Source organism: Lutra lutra, chromosome 9, assembly GCF_902655055.1.
Source record: "Lutra lutra chromosome 9, mLutLut1.2, whole genome shotgun sequence".
Taxonomy (NCBI): Eukaryota; Metazoa; Chordata; class Mammalia; order Carnivora; family Mustelidae; genus Lutra; species Lutra lutra.
In genome coordinates, this window is record NC_062286.1 from 119,211,005 (window position 1) to 119,229,053 (window position 18,049).

Consider the following 18,049-nt stretch of genomic DNA (forward strand, 5'->3'; position numbering starts at 1 on the left):
GTGGCCTCACAGCTCCACTGAAAACTTCGCTTAAACCCTAACCCTAGCTGTAGCTCCAGCCACCAGGTCTGTAGTCCACCCCCACCCCCAGCACTCCCCGGACAGCTTCATGGCTCCCCATTACCTGCACATATCATGCAAATTCCCTCCGGCCTGGCCTCCTGGGTCATCTCCAATCCCTTACACACCAGGAAAAAAAAAAAAAAAAAAACCCTTAACTTTCCAACTCTGTGGTAGGCTGGGTGGTAGGTAGGGCAGTGGGCGGTACGGCAGCCGGCAGGTGGTAGGGTGCTAGGGCAGTGGGCAGTAGGGCTGGGTGGTAGATTGGGTGGTGGGCGGTACAGTGAGGCAGGCAAGGGAACAAATACCCAAGAGGCGTTCCCTTATGAGGTGTCAGCTTGGGTATTTCGGCATCTTTGCTCAAAGATACCAATGGGAAATTTTTTAGTTTTGAGGGTTTGCTGTCACTTTATGGAGGAAACAGAAGCAATCAGAACCCAGGACAGAAAGCAGGATTATTTCCTCCTGGAAGGGCTTGGTCTCTAACCAGGACACTGAACTCCCCTTGCTGCTGCCCAGAGCTGTGTGGCAGCTACCAGCAGTCTGGGGAGAGGGGTGGCAGGAAGACAGCCCGGCACTGTGCTAGCCAGCAAGTCACCAGGGAGCCCTGTGCTGGTTCTCTGGCTGGTGGCCAGGCCACTGGGAGCAGCTCTGTGACCCCCTCCCCAAGTCTGAACTCTGGTGGGGGTCACTAGGGAGAAATCGCAGAGAGGACCCTGCCGAGAGTCCCAGACCAGGACGTCCACCCTGAACTGGTACCATCTGGGTCGTCGTCTTGGCACCACCAGGGCATTCAGGAATGTTGGTGAACTGTCACTTAGCCCACTGGCTGGTCACTCTTGGCTTAAAACCCATCATAGCCTCCTCAGGATGAAGCACCTTCAAGGCCCTGCTGCCGCCCCACCCTCGCCCCAGCCTACTGCTAGGCTCCCTTCAGTTGCACAAGGCAAGCTTTCCTCCCCTTCAGAAGCTGAGCGTGTGTTTTCCTGCCTTAAAAACTCCCAACCCTGACACCTTCCAGACCAGGACAGAGGCCATCCTGTGCCCTTGTGGTACCATGTGCCTCCCCGTTAGAGCCGCGTAGGTCATTCCTCTCTCTCCATGTCCCCCAATTCCTTCCCTCCAGATGGCTCAAAGTAGGGCCCCCCAGTGCCTGGACGCACAACATTGGCCATTCCGCACCTTGTTCTGTCACCCATTGGTGGTGACAAATGGTGACAAAGCCAGTCTGCAAGGGACTGGGGAAGGCAGGTTTTGTCAGGGGACGGGATCAGAGGCATCCAGCCACACTATCCAGAACCCTGAGAAGGCTCTGTGCCCCCAACTTCAGGTCACAGCTTGTTGGCAAGGAGGATGAAGCTAGAATAGCCAGCCAACTTTCAGGGAGCTTAGAGCAGAGACCCGACCCAGTTCGATTCCTTTCCCAGGCAAGGCCCCAGAACCACGGTTTGTGGCCTTGAGTACAGGAAACAGGTCAGCTGTGAGGAAGTTCCCACCAGCTGTAGGCACAGGAGCCCAAAATGGGAAGAAAGAAAGGTTACCCGCCCTGAGTGACTGTCTGAGATACAAACCAACCCCAGAGCCTGGCCTTCTTGCTGACGGGAGAGAGAGAACACAACGCCAGAGGTGACCACTTCCTTTATTGCCTCTGGGCTGGGGTCCTGGACTGGAATTCAGAGGCATCTCGGGTGGTGAGGGAACAGGTGACACTGGGCCCAAATTATTGCTACTTGGCAAGGTCACCTTGGGACTTCCCATAGTGCCCTGAGTATGGGTGGGCATGAGCATGCAAATGATATGCAGATGACATGCAAACCAACCCAGGATCCTGCAGAGGGCTCTGGTTCAGCAGAGGATGCTGGAAGAGTTGGGAGCCTGCCAGCCCGGGAGGGTGATGGGGACACCCAGGTCCTTACCCCACAATGCAGACGGATCCAGCCCAGCCTCAGGGCTCGAGGTTTGGTGGGGGGGTGGTGTCCCTGAGCATCAGCCCTGGTTCTGCTGCTGGTTGAGGAAGAGCAGAAGCCTGGCCCCAAGACAGCAGGAAGAAAGCAGGGTACCCACTAGGCAGCCAGACAGCCCAAGGCCCACCCTGAGAGGGAAGCGACCTGCTCTGTGTCACACAAGGCTGGGACAGGGGACCAGAATCCAAGCCTCCTGAGCCAGGCAGAGACCAGAGTGCCTCAGAGGCCAAAGCTACAAACAATAAAATACACTGATTAAATAAACAGAAAGCAAGCAGCCTAGTCCCTGATCCCTGGGCTGAGAGACTCTCCACCAGCTGGGTCTGGGGGTACGCCTCTGAGGGCCCATCCCCAGCTCTAAGAGTGGCCGCGTCCTTGGTCTCGGTGCTGAGTTGACCAGTCCAGAAGTTCCAGGATGAGGCAGGTGGGGCCCCAGGGCCTTGGCTTATGCAGGTCAGGCTCAGTTATTATTCATAATCCACCAGGAGGCTAGGGGTCAGAGGTTGAGGGTCAGAGGCCACCAGGGGCCCACTGCCACTCCACAGGGCTGTAGAGAGGGCTGGGGGGCCATAGCATACCTGGGAAGAACACAGTGGTGAGAGTGTCCGGAGCTCGAAGGTGGTCAATGAGGATGCGCTGGAAGGCCTTACTACAGGCAGAATTCTGGTGCCTGGGGAGGGTCATGAAGGGACCTGAGGCTGGAGCTGGTCCCCCCAAAGAGCAGGCTGAGAGCTCCCCACTCCCACCCGTCCTGCTGTCTGGGTTCAGATCCCAGTCCTGCCTCACACTGGCTCTGAGCCTCAGTTCCCTCAGTGAAGTGGGAACAGCAGTGCCTACTGTAGGGCACTGGGAGGGGTTATGTTATATTATGTTAAGCAACACCTGGGGGCCTGGCCTAGAGCGTGGCCCAGGTCCCTGAGCGCCTGCTGTCTGCCATGCCCCTGACGGCCTGTTCAGCTTTTCATCCGCCATCTCATTTGGCTCATGGGAGGGTGGACCTCTTACCACTCCCATTCTGGACAGGACACTGCTTGGGCTCAGAGGAGATAAGGAACCCTCCCGAAGTCACACAGCCAGGGCATAATAGCAGATGATTTGAACCCAGGTTCATGCTCAATAAATTATGACTTTCAGACACCATACCTTCTCCAGGAGGCCTCATCCTGCCAGAACTCATATAGGGTGAAAGAGGCATTGTCCAGCATCTTCTGGGCAGACACACTGTGGGGCCAAAGAGATGGCCAGGCCAGGCCCAGACTACCACCACCACTGCCCACCCACCCAGCCCCAGTGCCTAAATGAGAGCCATGGCCCAGGATGCCCTGTTCACCACCATCCCCCCACCCCGGGCCTTGGCCAGCCCACTAGCCAGCTGGGGACTCACTGCAGGCAATGGCTCTGGGCCCCTGTGAAGTCCACGTAGCAGCACAGTGCGCGGTGGAAATCCTGCAGGGCTTCCTCTGCCACCTGCACCTGCCTCTGGGCCACGAGGATGTGCTGGCAAGAGAGGCTGCCTGGTTAGCCGGAGTAAGGCAGTGCACGGGCGAGATACTGGATGTGGTCTTCAGGAGGACCCTTGTCCTTCCTGACTTGCACCAGCCCCGGCCTGCCGTGCAGTCTAACTCCTGCCCAACCCAGCTCCTGACATGCCTGACTCCATCCTCCTGTCCCCGTGGCCAAGGTCACTGCCTCGATCCAGCGACTGTCTCTCTCTCCTGCAATATGCCACCATTTCCCCCTCCAACCTCTATCCACACTGCCCAGACCCAGTTTTTCAGGAATGCAGATGAGGGAAACTAATGCCCAGAGAGGGACCATGATTTCTACAGGGTCATACAGCAAGGGCCCAAAGCCAGCACCTGCCTCCCAGGCTTGGGGGATGAGGGCTGGGCCAAACCTGGGGAAAGGGCATCTGTAAAACACAAAGGCCAAGCGGGCAGCAGGCCCACAACCCCCTCACTTAATGAGCACCTCCTCCTGGCACAGCACCCAGTTGCTTGTCTCTTTCCTGGACTCACCGATTCAGGCCCCTGGGTAGGCTCTTCTTCATGCAGAGGTTCTAGCCTGGGGGCCTGTGAGGGACACAGAGTGTGGGCAGGGCTCCCAGCGTGTGCCTGGCTCAGATGGATTCCAGGAAGATCCTCCCGCTTGGGGCACTGGCCATGTGATCGCTCACCTTACACTCGAGCTGGTCTATGAGCTCCTGGAGACGGTTGACTTGGAGCCGCCACTGCATCTCGGCTTCTGAGCTCTGCCCTGGGGCGGGGTAGGGGGTACCCATGGCGGGGAAGTCCGGCACGGGGCCCCACACGTGGGGAAACCTCTCAGGATGAACCAAGGGGTAGTGGAGGAATGGGCACTGAGTCCACCCTGGACCCTCCTCGGCCAGGCCTCCCCCACCCTGCTGCAGGCCCACCTGTGTCCGAGGAGGAGGAGCCGGGAGACCAGGTGGGTGACCGCCCAACACTCCGCAGGGCCCTGCGTCCCGCCCGCCGGCTGCCATGGGACCTGCTCTGCACCTCCACACTGTGTTCGTCTGACCTAGAGAAGTGGAAGGTCGACCCGCTGCTCCCAGACCCACAGGCGAAGGACTGGAGCCCCAGAACAGGGCTAAGCCTGGGTGGGGCAAAACAGGCTTCCTGGACATTGAGATCCAGCCTCAAAGCCAGCCACCCCTTCTCACCCCTTCTCGGCCTCCCTGCCCAAGCACGAGAATGTGGGCTCTGGGATCCTAGAGCTATGGAATGTGATGGAAGCCAAGGGCTCTGGAACGGGTCACAATGAATAGCAGGGCACCTCACATACCGTGGGCCCCGGGCCTGGGCCTCCAGGGTGTCTGACGCCCCTTCTAGTGAGCTCTGCAGGGCTTGCAGCTGGCTCACCGTCTCCCGCAGGAGGAAGCGGGTCATGAACTGGTCCATCTTGGAGGCCCGCTCATACTCCTGGGGGCAGAGAAGACATGTCAGCATTTCCTGGTTTCAAGCATATATTTCTAAACGGAGCCACTACCCTCCTCCCCTACCCTCGCCCTTCAAAGCAACAGAGGCAGCATGAAGCGCAGAGAGCAAGCACCCTGAGCAGGACAGTGCTGGGAGTGGGAGCAGGGCCTGGACCCTCCTCGGCTGGGCCTGGCCTGCCTTCCTGGAAGGTGTCGGGCCAACTGACAGGGAGGCATCTGCCGTTTTCTGGGCTATAGGCCTCTTCCCCGTAGGAACCACCACCTTCAGCCAGTGTGGCTAGGCGGGTCGGGGCACAGCTAGGCGGGTCGGGGGTATGGCAGGTCCCAGGGCATCCAAAGGCCAGTTTTGACACATGAGGCAAAATGATGGTGTGATGTAGCCCCATACTCAGCAGCTGGCCCAACACTCGTAATCTATGCGTGCATTCATTCACTCATCCACGCAACAAACATTTACCTTTCCTAGGAGCTGCAGGTACAAGACAGCCAGCCAGGTCACTGTCCTTACACACACACCAGCACTGATCCCTACATCACTAGCCTCCACTCAGCCCCTCCCAACGTGGGCAGAAAGATAAGGCCAGGGGCACCTGGGTGGCTCAGTGGGTTAAGCCTCTGCCTTCGGCTCGGGTCATGATCTCAGGGTCCTGGGATCGAGCCCCGCATCGGGCTCTCTGCTCAGCGGGGAGCCTGCTTCCTCCCTCTCTCTCTGCCTGCTTCTGATCTCTGTCTGTCAAAATAATAAAACTTTAAAAAAAAAAAAAGATAAGGCCAACATGTGTCAGGCCCTATGCTGCTCATGTGGGATGCTCAGAGACTCTCCAACTACCTTCTCCTCCTTGTGCCTCAGTTTCCCCACCTAAAAAACAGGGATGATAACAGCCATCTCACTGAGCTGCTGAAAAACTTCAGTGAGTTAATTCCTACAAAGGACACAGACCAGGATGGGAGTCCGGAGGAGCCATGGTCTGGCCAGGCAGGGGCATGCCCACCCTCCAGGAGGGGCTCCAGAGGCACCATCCATGGGGGGCTGCTTCTATCCAGGACCTGCTTTAGCTCAGCCATCAGATGAGCCCTGCTGGGTCAGGCTTATGAGCTGGGAGACAGGAACAGAATGGGGGCTGAGGCCTCTCACTCTTAGGCCAATGGCTTCTATCCTGTCTCTCCAAGCCTGGTCTGTAGATTTCAGCCATGCTCTGAGCTCCCTGAAATCCTTCCAATAAATTCCCTTTTAAGCACTTAAGATGATTGATCAGTCTCTGTTACTTGCAGCCATAAAACCCGGCTACCATAACAGTACCCACTCTCTCCAGGCCCCGTTCCAAGCAGAATTTCATTTAATCCTCATAGTAACTTAACAGGAACCATCATTGACCCCATTTTGCAGATGAGAAGACTAAGGCCTAGCACAGTTGATTACCTTGGCCAAGATCAGACAACTGATCGTGGGAGAGTCAGAATGCAAACCAGGCCATGAAAATTCCTCTCTACTCAACACCAAGCACCTCACAAGCATTGCCTCATTTGTGATTATTAGCCCAGTTTTACAGCTGAGAAACCAAAGCCACAAATCACAGACTGAACAGAGCCAAGATGTGGGTTCTGGGAGGAGGAGCTTAGAGTCCAGAGCTGGTGAGGTTGACCCATGAGGTCACAATGTGGTCTCCACGGGACAGAGCAGGGGCGGGGTCCCCCTCCCAGCCAGAAGGCAGGGCAGAAGCAGCATGGGCTGTGGCCCCCAGTGGTGACCAGCCCTGCCATGGGAAACAACAGTTCTCACAAGAGGACCAAAGTGCCCAAGCAGGCCCATAAGGAGAGGCCGCCCGACATGGACAAGGCTGGGCGGAAACAGCAGCTCTTCAGCCACCTCAAGCAGAATAAGCCAAGTGTGAGTGCAGGGTGCCGGGGGTAGGTGGGAGTCAGGGGTACTTGAACTGGTGGGAATGTTGGGAGTCTAGGCCTTGTGGGTGTTAAGTCCAAGGGCTTGGATAACCCCTCCTGAGGACAGACATGGGTGTGGTGGGGTCCTAAAAGCCCAGAAGGGAGGGCAAAGGATTCAAGAAACCAGGAGACTTGGGAGTCCAGGAGGGTGGTCAGGAAGGTATTCTCCCAACCCCAACAGATGGGCGGAGGGCTCGGCATGGGGCATCAGCCCTAGTTGGTACCGCAGAGGCTATGGGCACAAGGTGTCTCTTATGCCCTCTTTCCAGCTCCCAGCCTCAAAACGTGCTATTTTTCTGAGGTAGGTTAGAGTAAACGTCGATGGTGCAAGGTCTCGGGAGGTCAGCCTCCGGTGGGTAAGGGTTTCCAGAGGGAAGGTGGAGGTCCTGGGCGATGAGACAAGGGTGAGACCCGGGACGGAAGTCCTGGAAACATAAAGAGAACAGAGTCCTGGGAGACAGGACCTGGTGGGTGAGGATCCTGAGCAAGCCGACACCGTGCGCGCTTCCCCCTCACGCTCCCACCCCACCCCCCAGGCCAAGATCGTGCTGCTTTTCCCCTTGGACAAGCGGCAGCAGCTAGCCGAGGTGGCGGCGGGCCGGGGCGCACGGCCTCGGCGGCCAGGCGAAGATGCGACGGGCGCCCCGGTGGGCTCCCCCGCGGCGGCGGCTGCGCCCATGCTGCGAGGAGCGGGCGACGGCGTTGATCGGCGCGAGGGCGCGAGGGCGCGAGAGATGAAGAAGATCTTGGTCCTGCTGCTGTTGCTGGACGCGCGGCTGCAGGAGGAGGGGCGCTGCGCGGCGGGCGCGCCCGGGGGCGGGGCCGGAGCAGGGGGCGGAGCCAAGGCGGCACAGGGCTGGCCGCGGCTGTATGCGCGTCTACTGACCGAGAGCGAGGTGGACCGCGAGGCCAAGCCCGCCGAGGAGCAGCCGCGCAAGCGGCGCCGCTGCCCTCGCCCGCGACCCTGAGTGCCCGGCCCGGCCCCCGGCCCAATAAAGAGCACATAGCAACCCTGACGCCAGCTAGCTCTGTCCTAGGTGGCGCGACACGGAGCTGGGAAACTGAGGCTCAGAATGAGACGGGGATGAAACAGAAGTACTGATGGCTGAGCAAAGGCCACGGCCTGGAGCCAAACTGTGCCTTCTCCTTGTGACCCAAGCTCCAGGCCCTGGTCAGACCCTTCCAGGTCTGAGGCCCAAGGGAGGTGAGTGTGGGCAAACCCCGGCTTGGCCAAGCTAGGAGGAAGGACCTGCTTCCCACAGAACCCTAACATCTCCATCCCCAACCTTCACAAGTCCTTCTTAAGCACCGGGAGGAGTCCAGGCGAACAGCCACCACCCTGGAAAGAACTGTGAAGGCCCCACAATCAGCAGGGCTGGGGCCTGGGACTCAGTCTGCCTGTGAGAGCACTCAGGAGGAGAGGCTGGGGTCTGTGGGCCTCTAATCCCTCAATCCCGCCACACTTGACTTGGTAGTAACCCTCAAATCACCTCAGTCACTTGTCTCCCAGCCTATCCTGTGCCATCCCTTTGCCCACACTGCAGCCAGAGACTTATTCCAAACCACTTAGCTAGCTGTAGCACAGTCCACGCTCCTCATAAACTCCCACTGATTCTCCATGGCCCACAGGGAAATGTCCAAACTTACTGATGTCACATGCAGGCCCAGCCCACCCAGCCTCAGTCTCTCCTGCTAGAGCTTCTCAGTGACTCCTATCCTCACCACTGCTCTGGCTATGTTGCCACTGTGGTCTCCAATGCAAGGTTACCTCCCTATTCACTCAGGAGAGGCCTGGCATCTTTCTGAGAAACACCCAGCTGTTTATTCTCATTCTCCTGGGTCCAAAACCCAGCTCCAGACCTGAGTGCTGCCCCAGCTCTATGGAACCTGTAGCCAGTCTTACTCAGGACCACCTCAGAAGGTCCCAAAGGGGGCAGAGGCAGCCGGGGTGAAGGTCCCACCTTATTGCAGACATAGGCCCAGCTTTTGCTCAAGATGCATTTTCGTTAGTGTCAACACAATCAACATCCCTTTCTTATCCCCTCCATCAGGCTGGAGGTTGCATACCCATAGCGACCCATAGCATCTCTCCAAAGCCTTTTTAAAACAGACCCTTTCCTACCACCCATGTGGTTACAATCATGGTAACCATGTTCCTCAATGTGGCCACACACCCTGGGCCATATATGATTGGCTCAGGCTGGTCCTATCAGCCTCTTCCCTGGGACTGTAACTCAGGAACTGTGAGAGATGTTCGTACATCACCATGCATGGGATTAAGCCAGTCTTAAGAATAAAAAACCAATGCAGGGACGGTACACATCCTGCAGTCAGGCCCTACTTCGTCTGTTCCTGAAACCTGATTTCATCTTTGCAGACCCATAAGACATACAGGATCCTTGTAATAAAATCCCTATTTTAGCTTAAGTTCTCCTGAGTAGGTCTACTTGCCACCAAAAGGGCCCTAAAGAGAACAGACTCTGCAGAGATAAGATGTGGCCTTTTCCTGCGGGAGAATTAGAACTACCATTTGGTGGAATAAATTGAGCCCAGAGGAAGATGAGGACTTGCTCAGGGGCACACAATGAGTCATCAGAACTGAATCACAAACTCAGGTCCACAAGAGTCCACACATGGAAGCCTCTGAAGGTAGGGTCCCCATGTGGGCTGCCTGGAACCCCCCCCCCCCCAGAGCTGAGCGCATCGAGGTCCTCAGAGTGACTGTACATCTGTGATTAAGAGCTTTCTCATCAGATTGGTTGTGCTGGGCAGCTGAGGCCAGATCCCCCAATCTCAAAATCACTGCTCTTCGCCTTGTCCCAGGAGAGTGGATGTGTCCAGGCAGTTGTCATGGGTGGAGGGCTGGGGAAGCACATCAGGTGCTGAGGACTGAGGTCACAATGAGTCCAAGTTCTTTTCCCTCCTCCTCTGACCACCCCCTCCCACCTCCACAACCAGGAAAGACTCAAGTCAAGGCCGAGAGAGGCACGCCAGGAGACCACCTGTGGCTCAAGGACTGGGCTGGTCTCCTGGGTCCCCAAGGCAGGATTATATGTCTGGGGAACATTGCCACAAGGCCCCTTCACTGTTAGAGTTCTGTGGCTCCCGGTGGCGGCTTCTTATTTAGGATTCGATGTTTCCCTCTCATCATCCACCTCTGCCAGGGCAGAGTGAGCTGTCCGCGCAGCAGAGGTGAGTCCTCAGAGAGGTGGGTCTGGTGCAAGCTGGAGCCTGAAGCCACGGAGGGCAAAGGTGGTCCGAAGCGGGCCAAAGCCCGGGAGAGCGGAGACTGACCCTCGAGCCAGAGGTGGGGCCTCGGGCCTGTGGGTGGAGCCAAGAGCTGAAAAAGGACGTCCAGTCTAGCAGGAAGAGTGGAAGCTCAGGACCAGAGGCTGCAGCCGGGAACTGAGAGCGCTGATTCTGCAGCCAAAACGGTGGGGACTTAGGCCTGCGGCCGGAGCGAGGAGCTGAAAGACCGGTGTCCAGTGAGGCCGGCAGAGGCGGAGCCTCAGGCAGGGGGCGGGACTGAGCCTCCACGGGCAGGGCCTCTGGCCAAGGGTGGGGCCGAGCCCGGAAAGCCACGGTGGCGTCGGTGGCATCGGTGTCCGGAAGCAGGCGGGTCCGCCGGCCGCCCTCGCTGGGCCGCGTGGCGGTGGTGATAGACCCGGGCTCGGGCTTCATCAAGGCGGGCTTCGCGGGTGAGCACCAGCCGCGCCTGGTGCTGAAGAGCTCCAGCTGGGACCGGCCCTTGCTGCCCGTTGTGCTGGGCTGCGAGCGGATGGGTGGTGTGACGCGGGCGCACCCCATCAAGCACGGCTTGGTAGTGGACTGGGAGGCGCTGGAGGGGCTGTGGGAGCGCCTACTGGTGGGTGGCCTGCGGGTGTGCCCAGAGCAGTGGCCCGTGCTAGTGAGTGATTCGCCGTCAGCGCCGCCCGTGGGCCGCGAGAGGATAGCCGAGCTGCTGTTCGAGGCGTTGGCAGTGCCCGCGTGCCACATGGCCAGCACAGCATTGCTGGCGCTCTGCTCCACCGGCGCGTTCAGCGGGCTGGCGGTGGAGGCAGGCGCGGGCGTGTGCCACGCCACACCCATCTATGCTGGACACTCTTGGCACGAGGCCACGTTCCGGCTGGACGTGGCAGGCAGCACCCTGTCACGCTACTTGCGGGACCTGCTGGAGGCAGCATGCCCCCACCTACAGCTGCGGTCCCTGCCCCGAAAGGCCATCACACAGCTCAAGAAACGCTGCTGTTATGTGTCGCTGGACTTTGAGGGTGACCTTCGTAACCAAGACCGCCAGCATCCGGTCAGTGTCTGCTTAGGCAACGGCTCCTGTGTCTGTCTCAGCAGCGAGCGCTTCCGCTGCCCAGAGCCCATTTTCCAGCCAAGTCTACTAGGCCAGGCCAAGCCAGGACTGCCTGCACTGGTCTTCCGGGCGCTGCAGAAGGTTCCCATAACACTACGGAAGCGGCTGGCTGATACTGTGGTGCTGGCCGGTGGCTCCACACTTTTCCCTGGCTTCACTGAGCGCCTGGAAATGGAGCTGGAGGCACAGTGCCGGAGGCACGGCTATGGGGCCCTGAGGCCTTGCTTGGTGGCCAAGCCTGGGCGTGGCACAGCAGTATGGACCGGTGGCTCCATGGTAGCCTCCTTGCACTCCTTCCAATGTCGCTGGATAACCCGGGCCATGTACCAGGAGTGTGGCTCCAGGCTGGTGCACGAAGTGTTCAACTGAGTCACTGGACGGGAGGTGCCACATGAGGGGCAGCAGGGGCAGAGGCTTGGCGGGCTGAGCTATCAGAGGCATTGAGTTCCAGATTAAAGTCTCAAGCGATCGGAGCTGGCAGAGTCATCATGTGCTGACGGGTCGCCCCTAATCCCTACTGAGCCAGCAGGAGGTGGTCTGGACCCCTAGGATCTTCACTTCAACCTGCAGTTTCAACCCTAACCAGTGTCAGTTCAGGGAATACCCATCAGGTGCTTACTCCCAGAGCACGGTTTCCATGGCAACAGGAAGGCAACACTCCCACCTGTGTCCAGGCCACAGATACGGAAATTATTACAAGTCAACCCCTCACCCTGTACCATTTGGATTCCCATCCTATGCCAAGCCTCAAGGGGTGACCCTTTGAAAATTGACAAAATCCCATGTGGAAGCAACCAGAAAAGGAAGCCCTGTCTTCAGCTGATCATTGACTCACTGAGGGCCTCAGTTTCCCCTTCTGTAAAAAGTGGGGTCAAGCACAATCCTGGATCTTCTCCATCTTCCCTCCCTGCCTTGTAATTAAGAGCCACAGGACAAAGGGGGTGGAGACATTTCTTAAAGGAAACACACAAAGGGAGGGGTGGCTTGTGTTTTCAAAGTCACTACCCAAGAGCTGAGAGCCCCGGCTGTGAGCACTGTTAGTGCTTATACGCACATGTGGCCACACATGCAAACAGATACACATGCACACCTGGGTGCACACATGCCAGCCTTACCCGTGTCCTTGGGTCAGGCCCTGCCCCCTCCCCAGGTTCCACACACCAGCACGGCCCGTGACCGTATGCGCACATGCCCCACTTCCCACCCCATCCCTGCTGGGTGCTGGGCTCAATACCCCACAGCGATGGGTCTCGCCTGTGACCGAAACAGCAACAGCAGCTCTGGGTATTAAGCGGCTGCTGTGTGTCAGGCACAGTTCTGGGCGCTGGCAACAGAGTAGACGATGAGAAAGACAAAAATCCCTGCCTTCCCTCTCATTTCATTGTCCCACCAAATGCATGGAGGTAAGCTCTCTTACGATCCCCAATCTATAGATGAGAAAACTCGGGCCCAGAGAGATACAGATACACAGCTAGAGAGTGAGGCACGATTTGAACCCAAGCCTCCAGCTTCACAGCCCGGAGCCGTGACCGTGGAGGCTGGCCCAGCACAGCAGACATGCCTGCCCTCATTCCCAGCCTTCCAGCGTCAAGCCCTCCACTCACCAGCTTGGTGCTGTCCATGGCAGTGAGCACCGCACAGTTCAGCGACTCCAGGGCAGCCAGCACGGGCCGGTAGACCCCCAGGTGTTCTGAGAAATAGTCTGCGGGCAGAGGAGGTGCTCAAGGGTTCCCGGACCACCCCCCCACCTGCTCCGTGACCTCATTTACCCAGCCTGGAATTCCTCCGCAGCCAACCAGGCCTCGTATCCTGAGCCAAGCCCATCCTGTTCCATTAGGAGAGGAGGCGGCCTCTCCTCATGCCCACCTGCCCAGGGGTCCCAGGAGACCGGAGCTCCCGTGGGCCTACTCACCACACAGTCTCTCTGTTTCCAAATTGCTGTGGGAAAAAGAGAAGGCACACTTCAGTCCCATAGATGTAAGCCTGTGACCTGGGACTTGGAAGCCAGCGTTCCTCCCACTGCCCGCCCAGCTCAGCCTGATGGGGAGGGGACTTCTGCCTCTACCCCAGGTAAAGCTGCTCAGTGCACCGAGAGGGACAACAGGGGTACTACTGAGGACAAAAACTCAGACCCACTCTTGGCTTCCAAGGGGCTTTCAGGCCCAGGGAAAGAAATGTGGACACAGGCCAGAGAGGAAGGGTCAGAGCTGGGAAGGGGAAGCCAGGTCTGAGGAAGTCTGGAGAAAACAACGGGGTATTACTTGGTAGGTCAGGGAGGGCTTCCAGGAGGAAGCTACTTTAGTTAGGCCTTGAAGGACAAGCAATTTGACTGAAGCTTCTGGTGGTGGGGAGGTAGTGGCAATGCAGACCAAGTTCAGGCCCAGCTCAGGCTTTAGGCTAGGGAAGGGCATGGCAGCCTTGAAGCCTGATCCAGAGTCTGGAATTTATTCTAAGGAGATGTGGGGGGAGAGGGAGGGACAGCTGTGCATCCAGGTGCTCGCCTGTAAGGCAGCACGGGGAGGATAGCATGCCACTGCTACTAAGGCCTGCAGATGTGGGAACATGGGGAGGTAAGTGCGGGCTCGTGCCCTTGCATCCATGGGCGGAAGCTGGCAGGGCCCAGCTAGCCTCAGGCACCCTCTGATCCCTGTAGGAAGAGGGAATTGGGGGGGGGACACCTGTGGGCTGAACCACGGGTGGTGACTCAGACCTGGCTATTTTGGGGTCCCAGCTGGAAAGAGTGTGATGGACAAGACTGGAGCCAGGGAGGGGGGGGGTGAGTGGGCGGGTAAAGTTGGCATCGGGAGCCTGGCACCTCTCTCCCTACGCAACCCCCCATCCTCCATAAGGAATGAAGGCAGCAGGGGACACAGTGGGGCTGGGATAACCTAGCCTCACATCTACCCACGGCTCACCCACCCCCGCTTGTACATACTTGGTGGAGTGCCCGTCGATGCCGTTGAACAGCTCCCGCAGCTCCCCAGGGCTGAGAACCCCATCAGCAAAGTAATTCTGGAATTCCTCAAATGAGAGCTTACCATCATCTGGGGGGGGGGGGGGTGGCAGGGAGCAGAGCTGGTATCCCTGACCCCTGCCACCAGATTCAGACCCCCTGCCCAAGGACTACTCAACCAGGTGGAATGGAATTCTGAGCTTGGCCAGGGGACCCGGCTGTTGGAGACAAAAAGGTCCTCGGAGGTGCCCACTCAAGGCAACAGGGCCCACATTGCAGGCACCCAAGGGACAGGGCAGCACACATGTGGCATTACAAAGGGACTCAATACATGTTTGCCAAACGGAGAACCAAATGAACAGCCAGATCATGGGGGCAGGACCTGGACATCACTGGGAGGAGTTGGGGGCTGAGTCTGCTCTGGACCCACGCCCTTCACAGAGAAGCCACTGGGAGGCAGATGAGATCTTCCTGAGAGCGGGAGCCCCTGCCGGTGGCAGCCGCAGCTTAGAAGGGAAGGACCCCTCTCTGCAGGGGCCACGTCACAGTCTAAGTGCACCAGGGGGATGGCCAGAGACCCTGGGGATCTGGCCTGTAAGGTCTGTAAGCAGATGGGGCTGGGGGAGCAGAGTGGGGGGACGGTCCGAGCCTCCCCAGACGGAATGCTGTGAGCCAAATGAGACCAAGCGTCCTGATCAGTAGGTTGGGACACGATCCTCTCTCTAGGAGGCATAAACACAAAAGGGTCTGAAGCCCCCAGACGGAAGTGAGGCCAAGGCTGACTGGCTTCCTTGGCTCAGACGCTCAGCTGGCCAGTCAGGGCACAGCGGGCTGCTCCAAGTCACCTGTGGGCAGCGACTTGCTTGCGGGTTCCCTTGAGGGCTCCTGCTTTAGCTTTCAAGGTTTTCCCAGACATGGGTCTGAGACAACCCGAGACCCAGGGCAGGGGGAGCTGATTCCTTGGACCCAGCACCATCCTGTGCCAGCCTTCCCTGGGTCCAGGTGGTTGGTCACACAGAAATTTCCTGAGCCCTCTAAAGATTTAGGGCCTCCTCTCCATCATCCCACCTTTCCAAGCCCCTTACACAGGGAGCCTGGGATGAAGCATCACACAGACCCGGGTTCAGGGCCCACCACTTAAAAGGCTGTGTGACTTTAGGCAACCCGCTTCACCTCTCTGGGCTTCTGCTCCTTCATCTGTGAAGTGGGGTGAACAACTCCCAGCTAGCTGGCAATTGTGAGGACAACATGAAGTCACACGGAAGAGTTACCCATAATTGTGCCAGGGCGGTGTGTGAGAGTACGCCCCCCACCTCCAGCCTCTGAAGAAACCGCATTCCCTCCACTCTCCACACTGCCAAGCTCAACTCCAAACAACCGTCCCTCTGGGAAGGATGCCTTGAGTGGTTTTCCTAATTTGGGTCTCCCCAAGATTGTTCTCCATTCTAGACTGTTCCCCCAAGCCCCACATTTCCCTAAGCCCCCCTGATGTCTCCCACCCCTGTGGACCCAGGGGAAGCCACACTCACCATTCTTATCTGCTCTGCGGAAAACCTAGAGGACAAAGGGGCAGAGAAGGGAACTATAAGCGCTGTCTGGGAGGCAAGAGGCCCCCGCCCAACTCATCAGAGCCCCAGCTGGCCAGGCTGCCCCCACCTCGCCTTTCCTCCTGCCCAGATGAGCCCTGTAGGAGGTTTTCCAACAAGAGGGGCACAGGAAGATCACACAGCAGGACCCACCACTTGCTCACTTCTCCTTCGGGGGCTGGCCTCATGGCGGGTGCTCCAGGCGAGTTTCCGGCACCCCCACCTCCCACACCTAGAGTCTATGCTGGATTCTGTCTGATGTACCAGCCCTTGGCATGGTCCCAGCTTGAGGAAGGAGGGGAGATGGGCCAAGTTCCTGCGCCCTTGTCCCTGATCTGAACCTCCCTCCACAACTCTGCAGCATGGCCACAGTCCATCCCAGACTCTGCCTACTCAAGGCTGTTTCCCTGGGTGCCTGTTTAAGACCCTGATATGTGGGCAGTGGCTAGTCCTTTCTTTGTGGGTGCCTGGGGCTAACCCTTCCAGGGCTGGGGCTTCCTATGAGTCTGACTCAGTGTGAAGGCCTTGGGTAGGCATGCGTATATGTGCAGGCGTGCGTGTGTGCGTATGCACATGTGCAGGGGGGAGTGAGTGGCAGAAAGCAAGGGTAGACAGATCGTATTTACAGAGAAGCAGAGATGAAGGGCAACAGATGCAGACAGGAGCAGAGTCAAGACATGTTCAGGGACCAGAGACTCCCAAGTCACCCAAAGCAGCCCAGCAAATAGACTGGCACACCTGGCAAGGAGGGGCAGGGCAAAGTCTGGACAGAGAACCCCTGTCAAGTCCAGGTCCTGAATGCCAGTCCTCTCCAGCCATTTTCTCTGGGTCAGTGAAGGACGGGCATGACTCTAACCCCCCGGCCAGAAACCTGACTCACACAAAGCCTGCCACTGGCTCAGGGTCACACAGCGCCCAGGGTGGCCTGACTGGGGCAGATGGAGATGGTGGGGCGGAGTGCAACACTGAGGACATCTGGGGCCACACCCTAGCATGCATCTGCCTCCCTGTGTGATCGTGGACATATTCCTAACTCCTCAGGCCTTAGTTTTTCCATCTGGGAAGCGGGACAGACAGGTCCCTTCCACCCAGGAAGACTGTCTGTGGTCATGGTGCTGAGTCACTAGGGACAGCAAGGAAGGGACACGAGTACAGTCTTCCCCACAGGCAGAGACCTCTTAAAGTCAGGGCATGAGTGCGTCCAGATGGGGCTGAGCACTAGGGTGAAAGGGGGATATGGGGCTCAGAGCAGGGACCCAGGCTGGCGGGGCTCCTCCATGTTGGTGCCCCCAGGGGGCTGCAGACCCACCTGCCACCCACTGGAGGGATGTAAAGCCGCTGTGGGAAATCCTGACCCACCGTGGGACCCCACAGCCCCTGGGGTCAGATCTGAGGGACTCGGGATCAGCACTAGGTCAGAAGTCAGGACGCTGTTTATTCTTCCAGGCTCCCCTTCCTGGGTCAGCCCAGCCCAGGGTTGCCACAGAGGGAACTGACTGCTCCTGTGATCAAGTGTTGACCGTCCCCACTGCATCAGACACACGGATGGGGTGGACTTGGGTGTGGTGTGGGGGCAGCAGGGGCTGTGACACTGAACCAGGAGACAAGGAGAGATGAGGGGAGAAACAGAGAACGGACACAATGGAAACAATGAGGGAGAACGGAGACAGCGGGGTCAGAGACAGCGAGAAGCAGAGACAGAAGCAGGGGCCCAAACAGCAGGGAAGGAGAGAAACGCACCGAGACGAAGAGCCGGGGGCTGCGGGGGCGGGGACGACGACAGAGAGAGCCAGCGAGACACGGGGGGAGAGGGGACAGAGCTGGAGAGACGATGACAAGCCCAGGGCCAGAAGGCCCGCGCCCCACTCACGTCCTGGAAGAGCGCGTGTCCGGTGGGCCCGGCGGAGGCAGGGGGCGCGGGGGGCCGCCGGGGCTCGGGCGCGGGCGGCCGGATCAGGCACACGGTGAGCAGCCCCGCGCACGCCATGGCGCCGCCACCCACTCGCTCCGGCTCGGGCTCGGCCGCGGCTCCCGTTTCTGGACGCTGCCGCCGCCGCCGCCTTGGACTTGGGGGGCCGCCCGCCCATTGGCGCCGGCGCGGACGCCGAGGGCCCCGCCCCCCGCAGCTCCACCCCCCCTCCCCCGCTTTCCCTACTGGAAAAGCCAACTCCAGTCTTCAGGAGGGCAAGAGCCGCACGCACGTAGTAGTGTAACGCCCAAACT

The 18,049-nt window shown here is 58.7% G+C and overlaps 3 protein-coding genes across 5 annotated transcripts; 2 read left to right on the plus strand and 1 right to left on the minus strand.

Moving 5' to 3' along the window:
• Positions 1 to 1,662: 1,662 nt before the first annotated feature.
• NECAB3 (N-terminal EF-hand calcium binding protein 3) lies at positions 1,663 to 17,915 on the minus strand. Of its 3 annotated transcripts, XM_047745880.1 has the most exons (13): positions 17,697 to 17,915; positions 15,770 to 15,794; positions 14,223 to 14,331; positions 13,200 to 13,225; positions 12,892 to 12,989; positions 4,830 to 4,966; positions 4,441 to 4,565; positions 4,201 to 4,280; positions 4,043 to 4,096; positions 3,409 to 3,521; positions 3,168 to 3,245; positions 2,603 to 2,694; positions 1,663 to 2,513 (listed from the first exon to the last, which is right to left on the minus strand). In XM_047745880.1, the coding sequence occupies exons 1-13, from the start codon at positions 17,811 to 17,813 to the stop codon at positions 2,485 to 2,487; spliced, it is 1,083 nt and encodes a 360-aa protein (XP_047601836.1). In that variant the 5' UTR covers positions 17,814 to 17,915; the 3' UTR covers positions 1,663 to 2,484. The 3 variants fall into 3 exon arrangements, with proteins under 3 accessions (XP_047601836.1, XP_047601838.1, XP_047601839.1); XM_047745882.1 differs by lacking the exon at positions 3,168 to 3,245; XM_047745883.1 differs by lacking the exons at positions 12,892 to 12,989; positions 13,200 to 13,225; positions 14,223 to 14,331; positions 15,770 to 15,794; positions 17,697 to 17,915 and adding an exon at positions 5,190 to 5,657.
• On the plus strand, positions 6,574 to 7,961 carry C9H20orf144 (chromosome 9 C20orf144 homolog). The gene is made up of 2 exons (XM_047745885.1): positions 6,574 to 6,871; positions 7,461 to 7,961. The coding sequence occupies exons 1-2, from the start codon at positions 6,629 to 6,631 to the stop codon at positions 7,890 to 7,892; spliced, it is 675 nt and encodes a 224-aa protein (XP_047601841.1). The 5' UTR covers positions 6,574 to 6,628; the 3' UTR covers positions 7,893 to 7,961.
• Positions 9,860 to 11,754, plus strand: ACTL10 (actin like 10). Its single transcript, XM_047745884.1, has one exon. The coding sequence runs from the start codon at positions 10,703 to 10,705 to the stop codon at positions 11,654 to 11,656; it is 954 nt and encodes a 317-aa protein (XP_047601840.1). The 5' UTR covers positions 9,860 to 10,702; the 3' UTR covers positions 11,657 to 11,754.
• Positions 17,916 to 18,049: the final 134 nt, after the last annotated feature.